The sequence below is a fragment of the Lethenteron reissneri genome, chromosome 45 (assembly GCF_015708825.2).
Source record: "Lethenteron reissneri isolate LAM-NWPU_2019-01 chromosome 45, ASM1570882v1, whole genome shotgun sequence".
NCBI classification, from domain to species: domain Eukaryota; kingdom Metazoa; phylum Chordata; class Hyperoartia; order Petromyzontiformes; family Petromyzontidae; genus Lethenteron; species Lethenteron reissneri.
The window spans coordinates 9359304-9379580 of NC_083823.1; the positions used below are offsets into that span (position 1 = coordinate 9359304).

The 20277-nt window shown below is 46.1% G+C and overlaps 1 protein-coding gene across 1 annotated transcript; it reads right to left on the reverse strand.

Annotated features, from left to right (window-relative positions):
• Positions 1 to 18490: 18490 nt before the first annotated feature.
• On the reverse strand, positions 18491 to 19144 carry LOC133353988 (protein S100-A1-like). Its single transcript, XM_061570548.1, has 2 exons — positions 18983 to 19144; positions 18491 to 18685 (listed from the first exon to the last, which is right to left on the reverse strand). Exons 1-2 carry the CDS (start codon positions 19139 to 19141, stop codon positions 18491 to 18493), a joined length of 354 nt encoding a protein of 117 aa, XP_061426532.1. The 5' UTR covers positions 19142 to 19144.
• Between the last annotated feature and the right edge of the window lie 1133 nt (positions 19145 to 20277).

Genomic DNA, 20277 nt, shown 5'->3' on the forward strand with positions numbered 1-20277 from the left:
GAGATTCCTTCAGCCAACACACGTGTACATTACATACCAAGATTAAGCACGCCCATAGCCTTTTTGGGTGCCCAGACGTATAGGACAGCTTGACTTGCAACACCCCCCCCCCCCGCATAAGACTTTTCTTATAATAATCAAGATCCTCGGTAACAACCAAACTACCGACGAGTCCGAGCAAGTCGTGTGCAGACGCAGCGCCATTAGGCGACGCGTTCATGTTACGCAGACGTCGTCAGATGACAGCGCCATGCTCTTCTGACGCATCTACAATTTAGTCCAACTGCGTAGCTGCGGTGAGAACACTACGGCACTCAATGCTCTCTCAATGCTCTTCAACTTAGTAAATTTACCTTCTGCTACGTCTGATAATAGGAAACGTGACGCACATGCAGAAAATTAAAGGATTTTTCAAATGTCAGTTTGGTTTCACACATTTTGGTAAAGGTTAGGTTAAAAGAAATGTTTGCAAGGGTTTTCACCAAATTCACTTAAAAACCAATGTAATGGGTTTTCCCAGAACCCCAATGTCTAACATTTTGCCAATGGGAAATTAAGTGTTCGACTTGCAACAGCTCGACCTTTCGACGTAGTCCGGAAACAAATTAGGTCGTAGTTGCGGGGGGGGGGGGGGGGGGCGCCTGTAATACATAATTTACATCTCTAAGGCGCCTTCCACCGGTCTCAAGGCGCCTTCTAGGAAATAAAGGCTAAGGAAAGGCAAAGCTAAAGAGACGCGGACGTCAGAAATACCATTTTAAATTACAAGATTTAAAAGTATCCAAATTATAGAATAAACGAATGTACAAAGGTAGGGCATTCAAGCCGTGCCACAGCCACAGCAAATGGCCGCTCACACCAGGAAGGCAGCTGGGATCGCAGTACTCGCAGAAGGGTGGGGGGGGGGGGTTGCAGATCTTAACAACCTTGGCAAGGGGTGTAGGGATGAAGCAACCTCATGAATGTGGTACCAGCAATTGCAAGGCCTTCACTAGTACAAGGCTCTTAAACAGTCGCTTCTAGACAAGAAACCAGTGTAATGAGAACCAGGGAAATATGGTCACAATGGGGCGAGGGCAAGCAACCCAACTGCTACATTCTGAACAATGTAATCTACCAGCATCTTCCAGCAAGGCTCTTCAAAAATCGAGTCGCGAGAGAACAAGTGCATGGACGAGCCTCACAATGAGCAAGCATAAGTATGTTGCGCAGTCGAGCACTGTTGGCAGGTAAAAGGTTTTCGCAACCTTAGCAAGAGCATTGAATGAAAGGGACGGATCAAATATCACCAAAATAACCAATCATGCTTCGGGCAGACGTTCTGGCCATCAATAACTAGGCTTAAAAGTCCCAGTTTAGTTGTTGGGGAGAGCCGACTAAGCTAATTAAATCTTATTTAAATTTAGCTCCGAAACATTTTTCCTGCAACCATAATTTTACAGTTGAAAATATTTCCGATGTAGAATATGGTGTTAGCTGGAGGCAAACGTGGACGTCATCTGTGTAGCAATGGTAGCGCAGCCCTATAAATAAGTGCTCCAAAGTGTCATGTTAAATGCGAAACAGAATCAAGCACCGATCCTTGGAAGTACCCCAGACCGCACCAAATCTGACAGGACCTAAAGCCACCCAGGTGAAACACGGCTTGGGGTTTTGCAGACAAGAGCAGAACCACCACATGCCCCCATAATATTTTCCAGTCGTTAAATTAAAACATCATTGTTAACAAGCACCTATTAATGCCAACACTACACCCAGATGCCTTTTTATCCCAAGCAGTAAGATTTAGACACGTCCTCAAGCCACGGATGTCTCCACCGAACTCGAGACGTCGAGAGAAGACGGAACTCACCGGGATGTAGAAGAATACGAACGCCGAGCAGCAACTACTGAATCCGCCTCCCGCAGGGTTTAAATCCTCACCTATGCTGGTGACGTCACCAATTACGCCTTCACGTGTGCTGGTGACGTCACTTATAATTGTTTGCACCTGTGCCGTTAACAATCATTTCATCGACATGTTTTATTGACGTCACGTGACCCATCGAGTCTCCGCGTGTGAATCTGACCAATTCCGTGCGTCAACTCATTCAGACGAATTCCCTGCCCGTGCGGGGTAATGGAAACGGTGACGATAATTGATGATGATGACGAGAAGGAGGGTGGCTGAGTTTGTCTGTCTCTGTGATGTTCACTATTGTCGTGAAGGCGTCACTCGCTGTTCTGTTGCCAGGAAACTTGATCACAAATCCAATGCGAGTTTTGATATTCAGCGTCGATTCGCCTGAACTCTCACCTCGCCACGTGATTTGCCAGCAGCTCGCGTCTCTCACTGCCGCGCACAGACGCAGTTCTCGCGTTAACGACTCCGATCACCACAGCGCCACTCCTCCTGCAGTGTCACCGAGTATCACGAATCTCTCCCAGTATCCTGCGCCGAGATGTTTGGCCAGTTTCACATGGCACACGTGGTTCCCACTCATCTGCGAATGCCCCAAACGCCTGGAATTCGAATACTTCACAAATGTCCGTGGTTCCCCTCTCATCTCTATCGCAATTCGATGCCGAGCTGTCGATTCTTGACGATAACTTCACCTGCAATTGCTCGTGACTCGAATATCCTCGCGTGTTTACAGTTGAGTGCAATAGCCACCTTATATCTGTTTATGTTCATGTTACTTGTAATTATACCACGATAAGTCGAAAATAATCGAATCGACTCAGGCTACAGGGAATTTATGAACCATGAATTATAAAAAATGCAATAGTTGCAACTTTTCATGGGACGTAGTTGTTTTTCCTTCAAATACTTTTTTGCTTCATTGCAGTAAAGTATATTATTTATGTTGCTTAGATCACTCTTAAAATCCCATAACTCAACTGCGTCATCGTGTCATCACCAACGTCATCATCATAATAACAGCGCGATATGAAGGACGTGCATTAGACGCTGCTGGCACGATTTTGCGTTTCCATTGACACTGCCGCGTTACTTTATATCACGAAGTTCGGTTTTCCAAAAGCCACTCTACGTTGATCTCCATTAATAAAAAAAAATTCAATGACATGAAAAATTGTAAAACATTTCATTTAAAACAAATTTTAGAACGTAAAATTCCGAGCAACAATTGTCCATCTTACTTTCCAGAGTTTTTTTGCATTGCTCGCAGGTGAAATCAGGTGCCCAGGGTTTGTCTTGATCCCCGACAGGCATGCCAAAATATGGCTTGTCGGCCTCACACATCTTCGCAGATGCTTTCACAGAGTACTTTTTGCTCTTGTCTTGATAAATTGGCCGCAGACATAGCAAAATGCGTCTGCCAGATGCTTGCAGCCTCTTGATGCCATCTCAGAAAAATGCAGAAAGGTATCCACTTACCCAGCTGGAACTAAACTGAACTGGTCGGCTTAAGGCCCCCGTATATATACTACTATTTATATTACTGTAAAGTTCTAGAATGTTCTAGAAGTTACTCCAAGTTTACTCAGCACTGAATCTATCTGGAATGTTCTGGAAAAAAGGTACATTTCAAAATATAACTGTCCTGGTCACAAAAGCAAAGTTTGTGGGGAATAACCATTTTCTCTACTTTTGAGGCATAAGCAATTAGGAAATAACACTACCCAGAAACAAAAACATTTGTTACACTGTTATCTGCGAATGCCTCAAACGCCTAAAATTCCATCGCTTTGCAAATGTCCTTGATTCCCCTCCCATCGACATCGTAATTCGATGCTGAGTTGTCGATTCTCTACGGTAACTTCACTTGCAATTGCACTTGGCTCGAATATCCTCACCTGTTTTCAGATTAATGTGATAGCCATCTTTTATATGTTTAATGTGATCGGTCTAAAAATGATCTACCCGAGCCGACTTCTGCTACAGGGAATTTATAATAAAACATAATTATTATTGTGAAATATTTTAGATGTTTCGTGACGCAGTTGTTATTGCTCTGAGTTCCCTTTGCTTAATAGATGTTGATTGTTTGTGGCTGAAATTCTCGTTACCTGGGTTATGTTTTCTGATCAGGCCCTCCGTGGTCTCTTGAGTTGTCACCTGGTTACACAAATTGCACTCGACTCGAATGCTTTTTCAACGAATCTCTGGATGTGCCGTGTTGATTGACCATACTTCACCAATGTGGTAAGTCGGTGGTGAATGGGATGTGCGAGGGGGGAGGCAGGACCTTTTCCGTTGTCGCGTCATACCCCTTCAATACCAGCACAGATCTCGCACTTTCTGGCCCCTCTCATGGACACCACACGGGGTTTATCGTTGTCTGCAGCTGCACGTTGATTGGAAACGGAGTGGCACCGAGTATTGGAGTAACCGGAGCTGCGGGGAACATCACAACCCGAGTGGAGACTCTCCCCATTCAACCTTCAGCAGCAAAACTTCTGAGGGAATCCCCGAGGTCAAACACCGGGGAACCCCACGGCAATTCACGTGCCAGATCCGCACGTTGACCTCACTGCCTCAATTTAACTATTAAACAGTTTATTTGAACAGGAAAGGCCCACTGAGCTATAGTGTTCTTTTTCGGAAGTGATCTGGCCACAAATGGTAGCTGAATGAATTGGCCTATCAAGCGGAAAATTATAGCCGCCAAATACTCAAGCGCATGTATCAAAATGTGCAAGGGGAAAACCGAAAACCCGGAAAAATCGACGCAACCTTGGCGAAGACAGAAACGCAAACTCCACATATAAAGCAGGCGTCAGGGTTGGATCGAACCCATGATCTCCTGTATATTAGGCAAGGTCGTTAACGTCTCGCCACCGGAGCACCCCTTTCACAATTGGTTACAACTTAAACCTCGCTCGTGCCTTTAAATCAGTCTGCGATGTTTCCCAGCATGTTGCTCGCGACCTTTGTTCGGCTCATTTAAGAGCCCAACTTTTGGGCTTGTTGATTATCTCTTGCAGTTTCACATTAATTAATATCCCACGTTGGAGTTTCATCAGAAAATCAGAGGCAATACCCTCTCCATTGCCTGTGCATTTGTTTCCACCAATAACATCGTTGGAAAACAAACGCTAATGCCCGGTGAATAATGTTTGTTAAAGTGAGATACCCCCTCGAATAGCGAGTCTTCATCTGCATATCCTTGGTATCACCCCATTCCCACCGAAGTTGAAGCTCCTCCATTTAGACATTCAACGGCCTTCTCGTAGCACAGAGCTTTGGACAAGATCAGTTTATAGTTATGCATCGCTCGAGAAACTTTGCATAGTGTGAACGGTTACGCTGGTAGAACACTTTCCAAATCCGAAAGCTCAGGTGTGAGCTTGGCCGCTTTCAACTTCCGATTCTTTCCGAGATATGCCTATACATCGTTAATGAAAAAACGGGAGAGGGCACTGATCATTGGGCGTCGTGTCGCCTATCACGGAGCTGTTTTGAAACAATTTCAAGCCCGTTCATCGTAACACCTGCGAGGTCAAACGCATGATTCACGAAGACCAGGACCAGTTTCCCAGCGATTTTATTCTTCAAATAGTTCCATTTAAAGGGATTTATTTCGGTTCATCTGAAGAAATGGGCGGGCCACATGGCCCCTTGGTGAGGAACACACACTCCTGGAACGGGCATGGCCAGCCACGAGAATCCGCATCCACGTGGCCATGAATGCTTGGAAGTCCAGGCTGGTGCCTTGGTTCTCATGCAGATCCCCCATGATCTTGCGCACTTCATCCAGGTCACACGCACCCTGCAGGCGAGATAACGTGAACAGTTTCTGCAAAAAGGCAGTGTACAAATTCCTCTGCTCAGTGCTGCATCGAGAGTAAACATGTTATGGTGGCCATAAGACCAGTCGTAATCAACCCCTTAGCAACGGCTACTCCCGCTCAGTTGTTCCTGCAAAATCCAGCGCCACGGATCCTGGCGTTACCTCGAGGCGTTGCAGCTCCAGGCCATGAGGATCCCACAATGTGCATTCTTCGAGCCGAGTGGAGAGGCTGCGCGAGGAGGTGCGGTCACAGCGCCACGCACGGCTCGAAAAATGCTTGCGGTGCTGTCGCCGTGGAGGGCACAGGAAACCCACATCCAGGTAGGGCCGCATGTGCTTTATGAGCAGATTCTGTCGCGTGTGGTTCCTCATGGAGACGCTCCACGCGCCTTCTTCACAGTTGGCGCAGAACTCGTGCAAGAAGATGTCCATCACAGCGCTCAGATCCTCCATGGCGGCGGCAGATGAAGGCATCACGAGATTATCAGTGAACACAGTGTACATTAATTTTACACAAGATGAAGCTCGATCTCCGATATAACCTTTCGACCGTTAGCAACCAGTATAGCACACGAGGGGGTAGATCGCCAGCACCACGCCCCGCGACCTTTGCTTCCACGTTGAGGGGTGCACACACCAAGTGCTCATTTGCGGTCATGTCGACCTAGAGAAGGTCCAGGACTCGTTAAGAAAAAGCCTTATCTGGTGTTGGCCTCAATTGGGAATCAAACTCGGGTTGCATAGTTCAAAATCGCAGCGCACAAAACCGCTCAGATCCACACCACAAGCGTGTACAATCTACACGGTTAACTTGGCGCAGTAACCCTACGCAAAAACACGTATTGCGTTCATGAGAGAGGACTCGAGAACCGCGAGATGACCTGGCTTAAACAAACCAGGAGCCAGCCATGAGAGCAGATGCCTCAAAGGTGGAGTCTTTTATTAGGTCCGCCTTTTGGCGTCATCTAGTCGAGTGCCAATTGAGACGAGGCTCAGAAGAAAGCTGTCTCTGGTGTGGACCAATCAGTTTCAAGGACAATGCATATATTTTGTTTTAATGCAGACATGAATCCTTGTAAAAAGGTTTCAGTTTTGTTTCCAGAAAAAAGGAGAAAACCCCTATTATTATAATGGCTGTGTTAGTGGGATATTTAACCTGTTAATGTTTAGACATTTAACATGTTAATGTAACACTGGAGAGTCGAAAATAACTACTAAACATCACAGCCAGTTATAACTTAACCTGGTTAATAACGTCCTTCCAATGATTGCTCAGTCGTGATATTTTTGTATTTTTTTAATTCACTTTATTTACATATTCATTATTGTATTGTTATCATTGTTTCTATCGACGTGACTTTACCGAAAGAACCATAGAATATGAGTTTCGATGTAGTATCTTTGTTTATCAAAGTTCCTGTCCCTGATACCATTGCAATCATTGAAGATTTGGTCCAACAAGGACTGAATGCTGATGTACCGGCCCTGGTTAGACACTGCCTCACCAACACTTACTTCACCTTGAATGTAACATTCTACAAACAAGTTTAAGGTACTCCAATGGGTTCTCCCTTATCTCCAGTTGTAGTCAATGTTTTCATATAAACTTTTTAGAAAGATACACCCGCCGTCCTTCCTTTTGGAAGAGGTACGTAGATGACACGTTCGTTATCTGGCCACATGGCCTACCAGCTCTGGACAAATTCTTTAACCACATCAATTCCATACACCCAACCATCAAATTCACCATGGAGGTGGAAAAGGATGGCAAGTTACCATTCTTAGATGTTTTAATTGAAAAGAAACCAGATGGCTCAACGGGACGCTCCAATATGGATGCCTACCTATATGGATGCACCAATATGGATGCCTACCTAAAAACCTGATTTTCACCACCATCCATCCCAGAAAAAATCCCTCATCAAAACGCTACACGATAGAGCTCAATGTATCGCTGACCATGAATACCTGACAAAGTGAACTCTAACACGTACACCAGGCTCTCAAGGCGAATTCATATTCTGACTACACAATCCGCAAAGCCATCACCGAACCACGAGGAAGGAGCCATCTGAAGATTCAATCAAAACCATCACCTTATCTTACATAGCAGGGATAACCAAAAGATTTCCAAAATCTTGAACAAACACAAGATCCAGGTCCGACTTAATGCAGTGCATAAAATTAGTGACCTGATCCCATCTGAGAAGGACAAGATTCCTGACATCTACAAATTAAGCTGTATCTGCGGCAGCAGTTACATTGGGGAAACCAAACGACATGTCTCGGACCGTGTTCGTGAACATAAGGCAGATCTAAAACATGCCAGGATCAATACTTCTGCCGTGGCTGATCAATACTTTAATGCGGCTGGCATCACGTGAAATTGATTTCTCTTAGACGATGGTACTCTGCAAGCCGACTGGCTATCAACAAAGATTCGTTCACGAAGCCATACATTTCTACAGACAAAGACACAATTTCAACCGAGGCGAGGGTTTTAAACTCAGCAATCATTGGAAAGATGTCATCAACCACTTTGGGTCATGACTTGATTTGTTTTCTTCTCCACCTCAACCGTCAGCAGTGTGGGTGTGTGGAACGAGGTGCAATGCATTGATTGGTATAGACCTACTGCCGGTGTAGGAGACCTCTCGTACATTAACACTAGCTGCCCTGCCCATCTCTAAACCTTTATAAACAGCTCTTTGATTGGTGTAGACCTATTGCCAGTGTCAGAGACCTCTCCTACATTAACATTAGCTGCCCCGCCCATCTCTAAACTTTCATAAACAGTCTGCTTTAGCAGCTTCCCCACTCTTTTTTCTCCTGATGACGATTGCTTGTGTAATTATCGAAACGTTGTGATATTTTTATTATTTTATTGACTTTATTTTTATTTTTATTATTTTATTGCTATAACTTTTTTCCATCGACGTCACGAAAGTTAAGTCAAATTTTTACATTGAAACTGACAAGCAAATCACCTGGAGATAGTGAGATGTCCTTAATTAACGATACCAAGTGAGCCGAGTTAAGTACAGCTGAGGCGTTCAATCCAGTGAATGGTTGTAAGGACTCAGAAATCGGGCCAATTTGTAGGTGGGTGAGTCAATGGTGGAGACAATAGGCCGAAGGGGTGTCCCTTCTTTATGGATTTTTGGTAAACCATAAAATCTGGGTCCTCTAGCAGCAGACGGTTTTAAGGATAGCCGCTTGGTTGGTTCGATTAAAGATGTCGAATCAGTGATGATATTGTTGGTTTTCGTAACCAGGTGGTTGGTGGGATCTCTATTGATTTTGGTATAGCTTCCATCATTTAGTAAGTCCTGAATTTTGTTGTTGTTGTATTTGGTTTTGTCCATGATGACAGTAGCATTGGCCTTGTTGGCTGAGAGGATGACTATGTCATCTCTCTTTTTAGTTTAGACAGCTCAAAGTGTCATTTTGGTGACCCAAGTCACTTGCACATTAGACCATCCTGGCCTCTTGAGTTTTCGTCTCACCTGGTTAAACAAAATAAACTTTACTTTTTGAATGGTTTATTTGTGCAGTGTTGATTGACCATACTTCACTACTGGTAAGTCAGTGGTGGTGTATGGGATGAGGAAAAAAAAAAGAAGCAAGACCGTTTCAGTTGTCGCGTCATGTTCCTGCAATAGGAATACAGACCTCGCACTCTCTCGCCCCTCAGACATCACACTGGGATTGACGTTGTTGCTGCACTTTGAGCAGGGGAGCTGGCAGAGCTGTGGGGAACATCACCACCTCTCCATGTTCCACATTCAGGAACATTTTTGAAACCTTCGAGGTCAGACTGGGAACCCCATGCCAATTCACACACCAGATGTGCATTGACTAACCCACATCACCAACATTCGTGCAATGAGAAGCCTGTGTACATTAGACACTTGGCACAATTTTCCTGGGGGACTAATTTACACTGCCACAATGCTTTGTTACCAAGCTTGGTTTTCCAAAAGTCACACCACGTCGAGCTCACCGCCTCTAAACTATTGTTTCTTTTACCAGGTAAAATCCAGAACTATACGGATATTTTACTGGTAGGAACTTCCTGGTTCCACCAGCCCACAGGAGATTATTGTGTCCGTCCGTCGTGCATCCAAAAATGGGAGGGGTGGGGCTGGGTGGAGAGGGGAGGGTGGGGAGGGGCTGGGTGGGGAGGGGAGGATGGGGAGGGGTTGGGGTGGGGCTGGGTGGGGGTGGGAAGGGCTGGGTGGGGGGGGCTGGGAGGGATGGGGCTAGGTGGGGAGGGGCTGGTCAATACTCAACTCAACCCAATTAGTCTCTATGGTTAAGGACATGGTATTATCTCCCGATGATATCCTCGTCAGATTTGATGTAGTATCTCTGTTTACCAAAGTCCCACTACCTGACACCCTAACAATAATTGAGGACTTGGTCCAACATGGATTGAATTCGGATGTACCTGCGCTGGTTAGGCATTGCCTCGCCAACACTTATTTTACCTGGAATGGCACCTTCTACAAACAAAATAAGGGTACCCCTATGGGCTCCCCCTTGTCACCAGTGATAGCCAACATGTTCATGGAAAAGTTTGAATCAGACGCCATCCAGACATCCACCCTGCGCCGTTCCCTGTGGAAGAGGTATGTGGATGACACTTTCGTCATTTGGCCACATGGCCTCCCAGCATTGAACCACTTCTTGGACCACATCAATTCCAGACACCCATCCATCAGATTCACCATGGAAGTGGAGAAAGATGGTAAACTACCATTCTTAGATATTCTGTTTGAGAGGAGACCTGACGGATCCTTGGGACATTCTGTCTACAGGAAAGCCACCCACACAGATTCCTACTTGAAACCTGATTCCCACCACCACCCATCTCAAAAGAATTATCTCATCCAAACGCTATACCACTGTAGTAAGTTCGAGGAGACGATGTCGAAGTTGAGGCACACTCTGTTTATTAACCCAGGGACAGGCACAATAGTTGAAGGGGTATCGGCCCCTTTCACCCGTACTATGGGAAACCCACCCTAGTACTAAGCCCTCTGTCCTGTTCCCCAGTCCTCCTCTACTGGGCTACGGGAGGCTGACTGATCTGGCCCTGGCAAGCACAGATCTCGGCACCAGCTAACCAGCCTTGCCCTGATAAGGGCAGCGGTCTGGAAGCTTTTGGGCCGCGCCGCTGGCTTACCCGGCTCGGCCCTTATAAGGACGGCGAGACCGGGGAGTCCCAGGGCCTAATCTCCGAGTCTTGGATCTTCACTGGTCAGCTTCGTGTCGAACTGCCTCGAGCTCTTTGGGTCTCCACCTTTTATAGGGATCACCTCCGAGGGCTGGGGGCGTGGGCAATAACGGATGCGGACGTCGGTGTGACCACCCGTGTATGTGAGTGCCGACACCCCTGTGTTTGTTGTCCGCCGTTTCTCCCGTAATAATCCCTACACCACAAAGCTCATGGCATTTCTGACCAACACCACCTGGCCAGTGAATTAAGACATGTACATCGGGCCATCAGGATGAACGGATACTCTGACCGCACCATTCGCCAAGCTGTTTCTCCCATCATACAGAAACAGCCACATGAAACTCTGATCAAAACTATCACGTTGCCATACATAGCAGGCGTGACCAAAAATACCTCCAAAATTCTAAACAAACATAAGATCCAAGTCCGATTCAGTACAGTACATAAAATCCGTGATCTAATTCCATCTGTGAAAGATGTCATTCCTGACTTACAATACCCTGGAGTCTATAAACTGAGTTGTAGTGGTTTCTACATTGGAGAAACGAAACGTCATATCTCTGATTGTGTCCGCGAGCACAAGTCAGATCTGAAACACGGCAAAACTGATTCTTCCGCCGTTGCCGATCATTGCTACAACACTGTGGGCTCTCATGAAATTGCCTTTTCCGAGACCAAGGTGCTCCGCAAACCTCCTGGCTATCATCAAAGGTTTGTACACGAAGCCATCCAAATATACAAACACAGACATAATTTCAACCGTGATGATGGGTAAACTTAGTAATCATTGGACATATGTTATTAACCATGCAAAAAATATTTAACTACACAGTTGGACCATCTTATTTGACAGGCACTATTATTCAGTTACCGTATAGTTTCTTCTTTCTTTTTTCACACACTGGTTTTCCTACTTTAAGTTTTACCACACATATTTGGCAAATCTAGAATTAATCCCAGCAACGTAACAAAGTGCTGTTTCATCGACATAACAAAGGCTCAGTCCCATTCACAGCAACCGCACCCTAACAACTCTTAGAACCTCCCAGTTCAACCATTCTGAACAACAAATACTCATTCCTGGCAGCGATTTCAGCCACACCACCTCTACATAACAAAAGGCTCAGTCCCATTTACACGCACCTTTACATCAGCCGCACCTAGTTTACACAACAAAGGCTCATTCCTAACAGCGTGTTTCAGCCACACCGAACCTCACAAAAATAATATTCAGGGCCTACCTTGGCTCCTCCCACCCTCAATATATATATACACGGACTGTTTTCTTGGAATTTCTCTTACTTGATAAAGCTATCGTGCTGTGACGGTTCCACCTGAAGACGGAAGCTTGTGTTGCCTCCGAAATGTCGTGATTTTTATTTTCTTAATTTTAGTTTTAATTTTTTACCTACGTGACTTTACCGAAAAAAACACAAGAATATGAGCCCTTATGAAACTCAACGTTTAACCGACTCACGCCGGAATACTCCACAACGCTGTTGACCCTGGCCATTGACCGAGTAACCCAACGTTCCTACCAGCTCCCTCCGCAGGAATGTGTTTCAGAAGGGACCTGGCCACATGCAAACGCAGTGGCATGCAGAAATTTACATTGGCCAAATACTCAAAGGGGCATGTTTCTCAATACCAATACATTTCTTGAATTTTCACATTCGCATCGGACGTTGGACTAGGTCACCAGAAAATTAGATGGTCATCACTATCCGCCCACGCCTTTGCGGTAATGACCTTAATTTTAGACATCCAAGCAAACGCGCAGCCAAAGACAACCAGGAAGTACTGCAAGGCCTCCAATTGGTGCAGAGGCCTCCAATGGCGATTGATCAGGAGGCAAGGTTTGAAGAGATTCAAAGTTAAAAGGCAGCAAGCAAAGGTTGAGCTTTGAGGCAACGGTTGCACACCACTGAGACCATCGACGTGAGAGAAGGAGCTCCAAAGAGCTAAGAGGAGAGCAAAAACATTTTGGCGGAAGAGTCAAGCAAGTGGGGCCTAGCGTTGCTATGTAATAAAGACAAGGCTCCAAGTTTGTCCACATTTTTACACTTCCACCAATAAAAACTTTGAGAAACGCCGATTTAAGTCCAATTCCCCTCCCCTCCCCAAATAACACATTCCTTCGGAGTGGACAGGTAGGAACTTGGTTGAACAGCGCATTAGTGCACGAGACAAATAATCCCTGGTGGGCAGTGTGGAAGCTGTTGTTCCTACCTGTATAAGTGTAGCGTATAGGTTACACGTTCAGCTTTATAAGGGCAACATGGGGGGACTAGCACCACCCCACACACGCTCTCCACCCCTCCCACACTCCCCACCCAGCCCCACCCCTCCCACACTCCCCACCCCTCCCACCCCCAAGTGAATGACCTCAAGGCTGAGAATGTTGAAAGGAACACGAGGCAAAGAGCCACTTTTCTTTTTAAGGCTTCCATTTTCTGAAGGAGCCATCCTCCAAGTTCCATTCTGCAAATGAAACAACGCCCATCTCCTCATTGGCCCGAGTCGCGGCAGTGCCCTGTTGTATACTAACCCTTCTTCCAAAATTGAGATTAATAATATTTGATGATTTTTATATATTATCTTTTTACTTGTTTTTTTTTTAAACACACCAAAGCGCAGCAAACTGCAAAACACCAGGTGTTGTTAAGTAATGAACTGGAGGAGGGCTAGGATGGCAGAATTTGCAACCTTGCTTCAAGGAAAGATAAGGCCTGATGAACGGGCACATGTCACCCGTGCAGGCGGCAGAGACAGTGGGAGTGTCAGCCAGACATAGTTAAGGCAAAAAGCCCAACCATCCTGCATGGTTTTAAAGTAACGTCAAAATTCGAAATTCAACAACAGAGTAGGCTAAAGTATCGATCCTCGTGCTCGCTCAAATTGGAGACCAGGCTGCGAGCTACATCAATGAACCATTGCCATTTGCTAATCCAATACTGAATGTTAATATTACTGAAGTCAAAACGAATTCTATGACCTCAGCACATGGGCAAATAATAGGGCAGTGTCGACTCAAAGGCAATGGAAGAAAGCAGAGGCGCCTTTGTCTAAATCACAACCACAGAAAGCCAGGAATCATCACTGATTGTGTGTTTAGGGATTCCGAGCTAGTTAGAACACGTGCACACAGGGGGGAGGTAGAAGTACGCCTTGTCCTCCTGCAGCTGAGGGAACGAAAATAAGTGGGTCAGCTCAAGGCTGTGTGCACAGGGGAGGGAGCTGATTTAAACAACCCTGCACGTCTGAACGTGAGGGGGCCTTTGACCTGAAATTAAGAATAACACTCCCAGAGCAGAAGGTTGGATGGCCACAGTGAGGAGAATAAGAGTGTTGTATATCTCTCAAGGAGGCAGACCCAGCTGAACAACAAGGCTGCGGGGGTCACCAGAAGTTCGCGTTCGCCTAGTTAAGACAAAAAGCTCAATTATTCTGTATTGCTATTAAAGTAACGTTAAAGTCGGAATTTAACAACAGGGTAGGCTAAAGTTATTGATATTCACACCCACTCCAATTAAACCAGGCCACAAGTTACGCCTACTGAACCATCACCATCATTAAGTCAATATGAAATGTTATTTCCATACTTTAATACTTTCTATACAACTCGACCCGAAGCATATGACAATCAGAACCTTCCTAAGTCAAAATTGAATCGCACCCAGACAGGAGCGAATAGTCGATATAAGGTTGAAGAGGGAAGGAAATTAAGAGCACGGCGAACTGCAAACGTAAGCAAAAAGCCGGGAACGACACCAGCCCAGCAACAGCGAGTCGGGCTTCGACAGGCCATAAAAGTAGAAATAATAACTCCCGGGGTCAGGGGACACAAGAAGAAGCAGGCAGACAAAAACCAGAACTGACTCCAAGGTTCAACCGCCCTCACCTACAAGGAGTGACGGAAATTAATGAGGCCTTGAGTTAACGGCGTCAGCTGGACGGCAATAACAACGGCGAGCAGAGATAGGGTGGGGCAAAGACTGCGGGGCTATGGAATGCAACTTCGTGTCAGTAAAGCCCTGACAAACAAGTTAAGTTAAAGACATCACAATACATAATATCGTACATAACATCAATGTTAACGCTATTCACCGTAAACTATATTCCGCTTATATAACCATGCAGACACCAAGGAATACGAATTCCTAGGATCAAGAACTTACCCTTAACCTAAGATATCGGAAATAAATTAATAATAATAAGCATATGCATGAAAAGACAAAAGTAAAACTTATGGAAAAGCCAGGATAACGGGATGAATCACCACCAGGTCGAATATAAATACATAATAAAAAAAAAAACGATGTTAAACCCAGGGTCGGAGAGAAAGGGAGATCCCGGCCGTCTTTGTATCCCCGCAGCGCGGGATAGGAGTGTGTATACGCTCGGGGAAACACCTCCACTTGAGTCAAGCACCACGATGGGAAACGACAGACCTTAGGTTACATACAGAATCATAACTGTGAAATAGTAAGGGACAAATGTTAACTTAAAACTTCTTAACCATTTCTTTGTGCGCCGGGTCGGAGAGAGTGTTGCCCCTCCCTCCAGGTTGTGCAACACGAACAAAGACGCCTATGAGACGATTTGTAACGTCTGTGTTTTGGGTTCATGAAGAAGGCCAGACAAGAGATAATATTGCACCCAGACAGAGAGACGACTTCGAGGCAATTTGTAACATCTGATTGTTTGCTCGTGGGTTTTATGGAGGGAGTGTGACAACGGAATATACCGTACGGACACACACATGGACACACCTGCCTACGGACAGATCCTGACACAGCAAAAATCGAAAGAAGCCCGCCTTGTGGGCGGGATCCAGGGGGATTTTTCGGCATAAAGGAAAGGATCCTGAGCATTGGAAATTAGTGCGACCAGCGGGTCGGCTCACGTGGGGGGTGCGACCAGCGGGTCGGCTCAGGAGCGAGCTCGACCGGGAGGGTCGGCTCAGGAGCGAGTGCGACCAGCGGGTCGGCTCGACTCATCTTCAGCTCGTCTGGGACTCAGCCGAGTTCGATCGGCTTACCAAAGCCAGCTCTCGGAGCTCGACTCAAGCGGCTCCCCATCTCCTCTGCAGGCGGGCAAGACCCGCTTGACAGCTCAACTCGGCCTGCGTGGGTCAACCTCTGCCGAGTCGGAGGTCTCTGCTGCCGCCGGAGTGGTGAGGGTCGCGGTTTGGCGACGAGGCTCCGTGCACACGACGACGCCACCTACCGACCGGGTTCCGAACTGCGACAGCGTATCAACGGGCATCCGAACCAGTTCACCACGGTGACAGGGGAGCGACTGATACGTATGACGCGCACCACCCCCTCACCACACGACCACCAGGCGTCTGTTTGACATAAAGAATCGACTCCGAACACTGACTATTCAAGACAACTCTTACCACTCAAACACACTCGAACCCATAAGCCATCTGTGGCTGGGAAGGCATCACAACAAGACCGAGTGATGGCCATCCGTCGTTTATAAAAGTATTCGTAATTTTTATCTTTAATATTTAGTGGGCTGTACTCTTAATCGCATAAATTCCCAACAGATCCATCAATACGAACTGATTCTTGGCACCTCCTTCCGCCGAGCCACGCTCACGTGGGGAGTGGTGGCCCACCGGATCCTTATCAGGTGATCTGGTCCCCAATTAGTAAACTTGGTATAAGATAACGATCTTCGGAAAAGGAGCACCGTCGCAGGCCCTTACTCCGAGCCGTTCTGTTGTCAGATAACCTGCCGATGTATCTGTTGAGATTGGTGCCTTTAAGAATAATAACTGTTTTTGATTGTGTTTTTTTATCGCCGTATAATCTTTCAAGTATCTTTCAGTCATAATCGCCGCACGTACTCGCATCCTCTACAGAATATTCAACTGTCCCGTGACCCAAGGTGCTAACAACGTGATAAGGGTTGCGTATGATCAATAAGGAGTGCGGTACTGCATGAACAATATTGAGTATAATCATTCATTAACGTTAAGGTTTTCTTAGCATAGTATTTGCATATTTTAACGACTCTCTCTCTCACTAACAACCATCGCGTTATGCGGGATCCATGTGCCGTTGTCAAAGTGAAATCAGACAATCGTTGATGATACTGTATTGATGCCGTGTTGACGTTCCGGGATTGAGAGTTCGCATACTAGATCATAGTTAAGGTTGAATTAGTAATAAATTGATCAATACAGAAGTGGTTGTGTGATTCTTTCCTGAAATCTATGCATAAGATCTGCTTCTGCGTTGAGATCTGAACTTGGTGACCTTAAACACACTAATATACTCAGTAAATGTTAAAGCGATAACGGGGTGAATCGGGGACCTAAAATATAACCACGAATACACACTCTGGGAATGTTAAAGCGAGAATGAGACGAACCTAGACAACGATGCCGAGTTAATCTAAGTTAATCTTGCATACTTACACCATACCTGCATAACTGCATACGATTAATTGCCTTATTCCGATCGATAACCCACCCTCGTCACCGAGGCGGGGTCTGGTTATCATAACGACTTGCATTATCATAATTACACCCACTCGCATAATTAATACGATTACCTCTCGAATTGGTATAATTAAAATGTGCATAATTACATAAATTAACATATTTCCGGATAATTACACATTTGGCCAAATTTCATTTAATTATTATTATCACTGAATATTCATAACCCACATATACAACATAATAATTTCACCCACGCACGCATACAACATAACAAATTTTGATAACCAACATATACAACAGCCCCCCCCCCCCACCACCTCCACCAACCCACCGCTCACATGGGGTGGGGCCATGCACGACAAATAATCCCCAGTGGGAAGTGTGGAACTGTTGTTCCTACCTGTATCAATGGATTATTCAACTGCATATTATCGATTTAGTTCAAGCTCAAGTTTCCAGAGTCAAATGCCTTCTCATAATTCGCAAGGGCTTGGGACAAGGTTAGCTTGGAGTTATGCATTACGCCAGCAACTCAATTTCTAGTCTCAACTGCCACGCTGCAAGAAATATTCAATCCCACCGATGAGGTGGGAGGATGGCCACAGGAACAACGATTTTCTTTCAAAGATCTGCCAATATTATTTGAGGGTGAAGGAAGCATCACCCCTGTTTCTACACAAATATATTTTGGGATGTTACCCATTCTTTAGGGGGCTATTAACTGGGTGTCAAGTGCTACCATCAGATCTGTTTTTAAACAGTACAAAGCCCAATCCTCCTGACAGTGGGGCACTCGTTGCTTTTTTTTGGCAAAGCCAAATAAGGAGGGGCTCTTCCATCAAGACCACCACCGTTGCTTTTTTTGGCAAAGCCAAATAAGGAGGGGCTCTTCCATCAAGACCACCACCATTGCCCAAAACCAAATCTGCATCATGAGAAGGGAAATGCATCAGACATTGCTTGCCAGTTCAACTTGAACACACGATTCACCAAGCCCAGGACCAGTGTGCCAGTAATTTTATTAGTCATCTCATTTTATATACATTGAAAGATTTATTTTGGCTTATCAGCAGAAATGGGCTGGCCACAGGGCCCCTTTGTGAGGAACACGCGCTCCTGGAACGGGGCATGGCCGGCCACGAGGATCCGCGTCCACGTGGCCATGAAAGCTTGGAAGTCCACGCTGGCGCCTTGGTTCTCGTGAAGATCCCCCATGATCTTGCGCACTTCATGCGGGTCACACGCACCCTGCATTCGTGATAAAGGAACACTTTCAGCTATAGCCAATGCACCACTCACTCTGCTCAGTGTTACAGCAACAGAAATAGGAATCAACATGTTATGGTGGCCATTACGAGCCCAGACTCAATCAACCTCTAACAGTGACGAAGCACGCTCAGTCGTTCTTGCAAAACCCAGTGCCACGGCACATGGCACTGCCTCAAGCAGCAGCGGCTCCCAGTGCACACGGAGACGTCATAGCACTACATGGCTCGAGAAACGTTAGCTTGCAGTGTTGCCGCGCAGAGGCCACAGGAAACCCACCGCCAGGTAGGGCCGCATGTGCTTCACGAGCAGATTCTGCAGCGCGTGCTTCCTCATGGAGACGCTCCCCGCACCTCCTTCACAGCTAGCGCAGAACTCGCGCACAAAGATGTCCATCACAGCGCTCAGATCCTCCATGGCAGCAGCAGACGAAGGCATCACGAGATTCCTTCAGCCAACACACGTGTACATTACATACCAAGATTAAGCACGCCCATAGCCTTTTTGGGTGCCCAGACGTATAGGACAGCTTGACTTGCAACACCCCCCCCCCCCGCATAAGACTTTTCTTATAATAATCAAGATCCTCGGTAACAACCAAACTACCGACGAGTCCGAGCAAGTCGTGTGCAGACGCAGCGCCATTAGGCGACGCGTTCATGTTACGCAGACGTCGTCAGATGACAGCGCCATGCTCTTCTGACGCATCTACAATTTAGTCCAACTGCGTAGCTGCGGTGAGAACACTACGGCACTCAATGCTCTCTCAATGCTCTTCAACTTAGTAAATTTACCTTCTGCTACGTCTGATAATAGGAAACGTGACGCACATGCAGAAAATTAAAGGATTTTTCAAATGTCAGTTTGGTTTCACACATTTTGGTAAAGGTTAGGTTAAAAGAAATGTTTGCAAGGGTTTTCACCAAATTCACTTAAAAACCAATGTAATGGGTTTTCCCAGAACCCCAATGTCTAACATTTTGCCAATGGGAAATTAAGTGTTCGACTTGCAACAGCTCGACCTTTCGACGTAGTCCGGAAACAAATTAGGTCGTAGTTGCGGGGGGGGGGGGGGGGCGCCTGTAATACATAATTTACATCTCTAAGGCGCCTTCCACCGGTCTCAAGGCGCCTTCTAGGAAATAAAGGCTAAGGAAAGGCAAAGCTAAAGAGACGCGGACGTCAGAAATACCATTTTAAATTACAAGATTTAAAAGTATCCAAATTATAGAATAAACGAATGTACAAAGGTAGGGCATTCAAGCCGTGCCACAGCCACAGCAAATGGCCGCTCACACCAGGAAGGCAGCTGGGATCGCAGTACTCGCAGAAGGGTGGGGGGGGGGGGTTGCAGATCTTAACAACCTTGGCAAGGGGTGTAGGGATGAAGCAACCTCATGAATGTGGTACCAGCAATTGCAAGGCCTTCACTAGTACAAGGCTCTTAAACAGTCGCTTCTAGACAAGAAACCAGTGTAATGAGAACCAGGGAAATATGGTCACAATGGGGCGAGGGCAAGCAACCCAACTGCTACATTCTGAACAATGTAATCTACCAGCATCTTCCAGCAAGG

Excerpts from the sequence above, each read along its gene's own strand:
- LOC133353988 (XM_061570548.1), bottom strand. The coding sequence starts at position 19,141 with ATGCCTTCGTCTGCTGCTGCCATGGAGGATCTGAGCGCTGTGATGGAC. Across the intron at positions 18,686-18,982 it reads ACATGCGGCCCTACCTGGCG|GGTGCGTGTGACCCGCATGA; the intron begins GTGGGTTTCCTG and ends TCACGAATGCAG.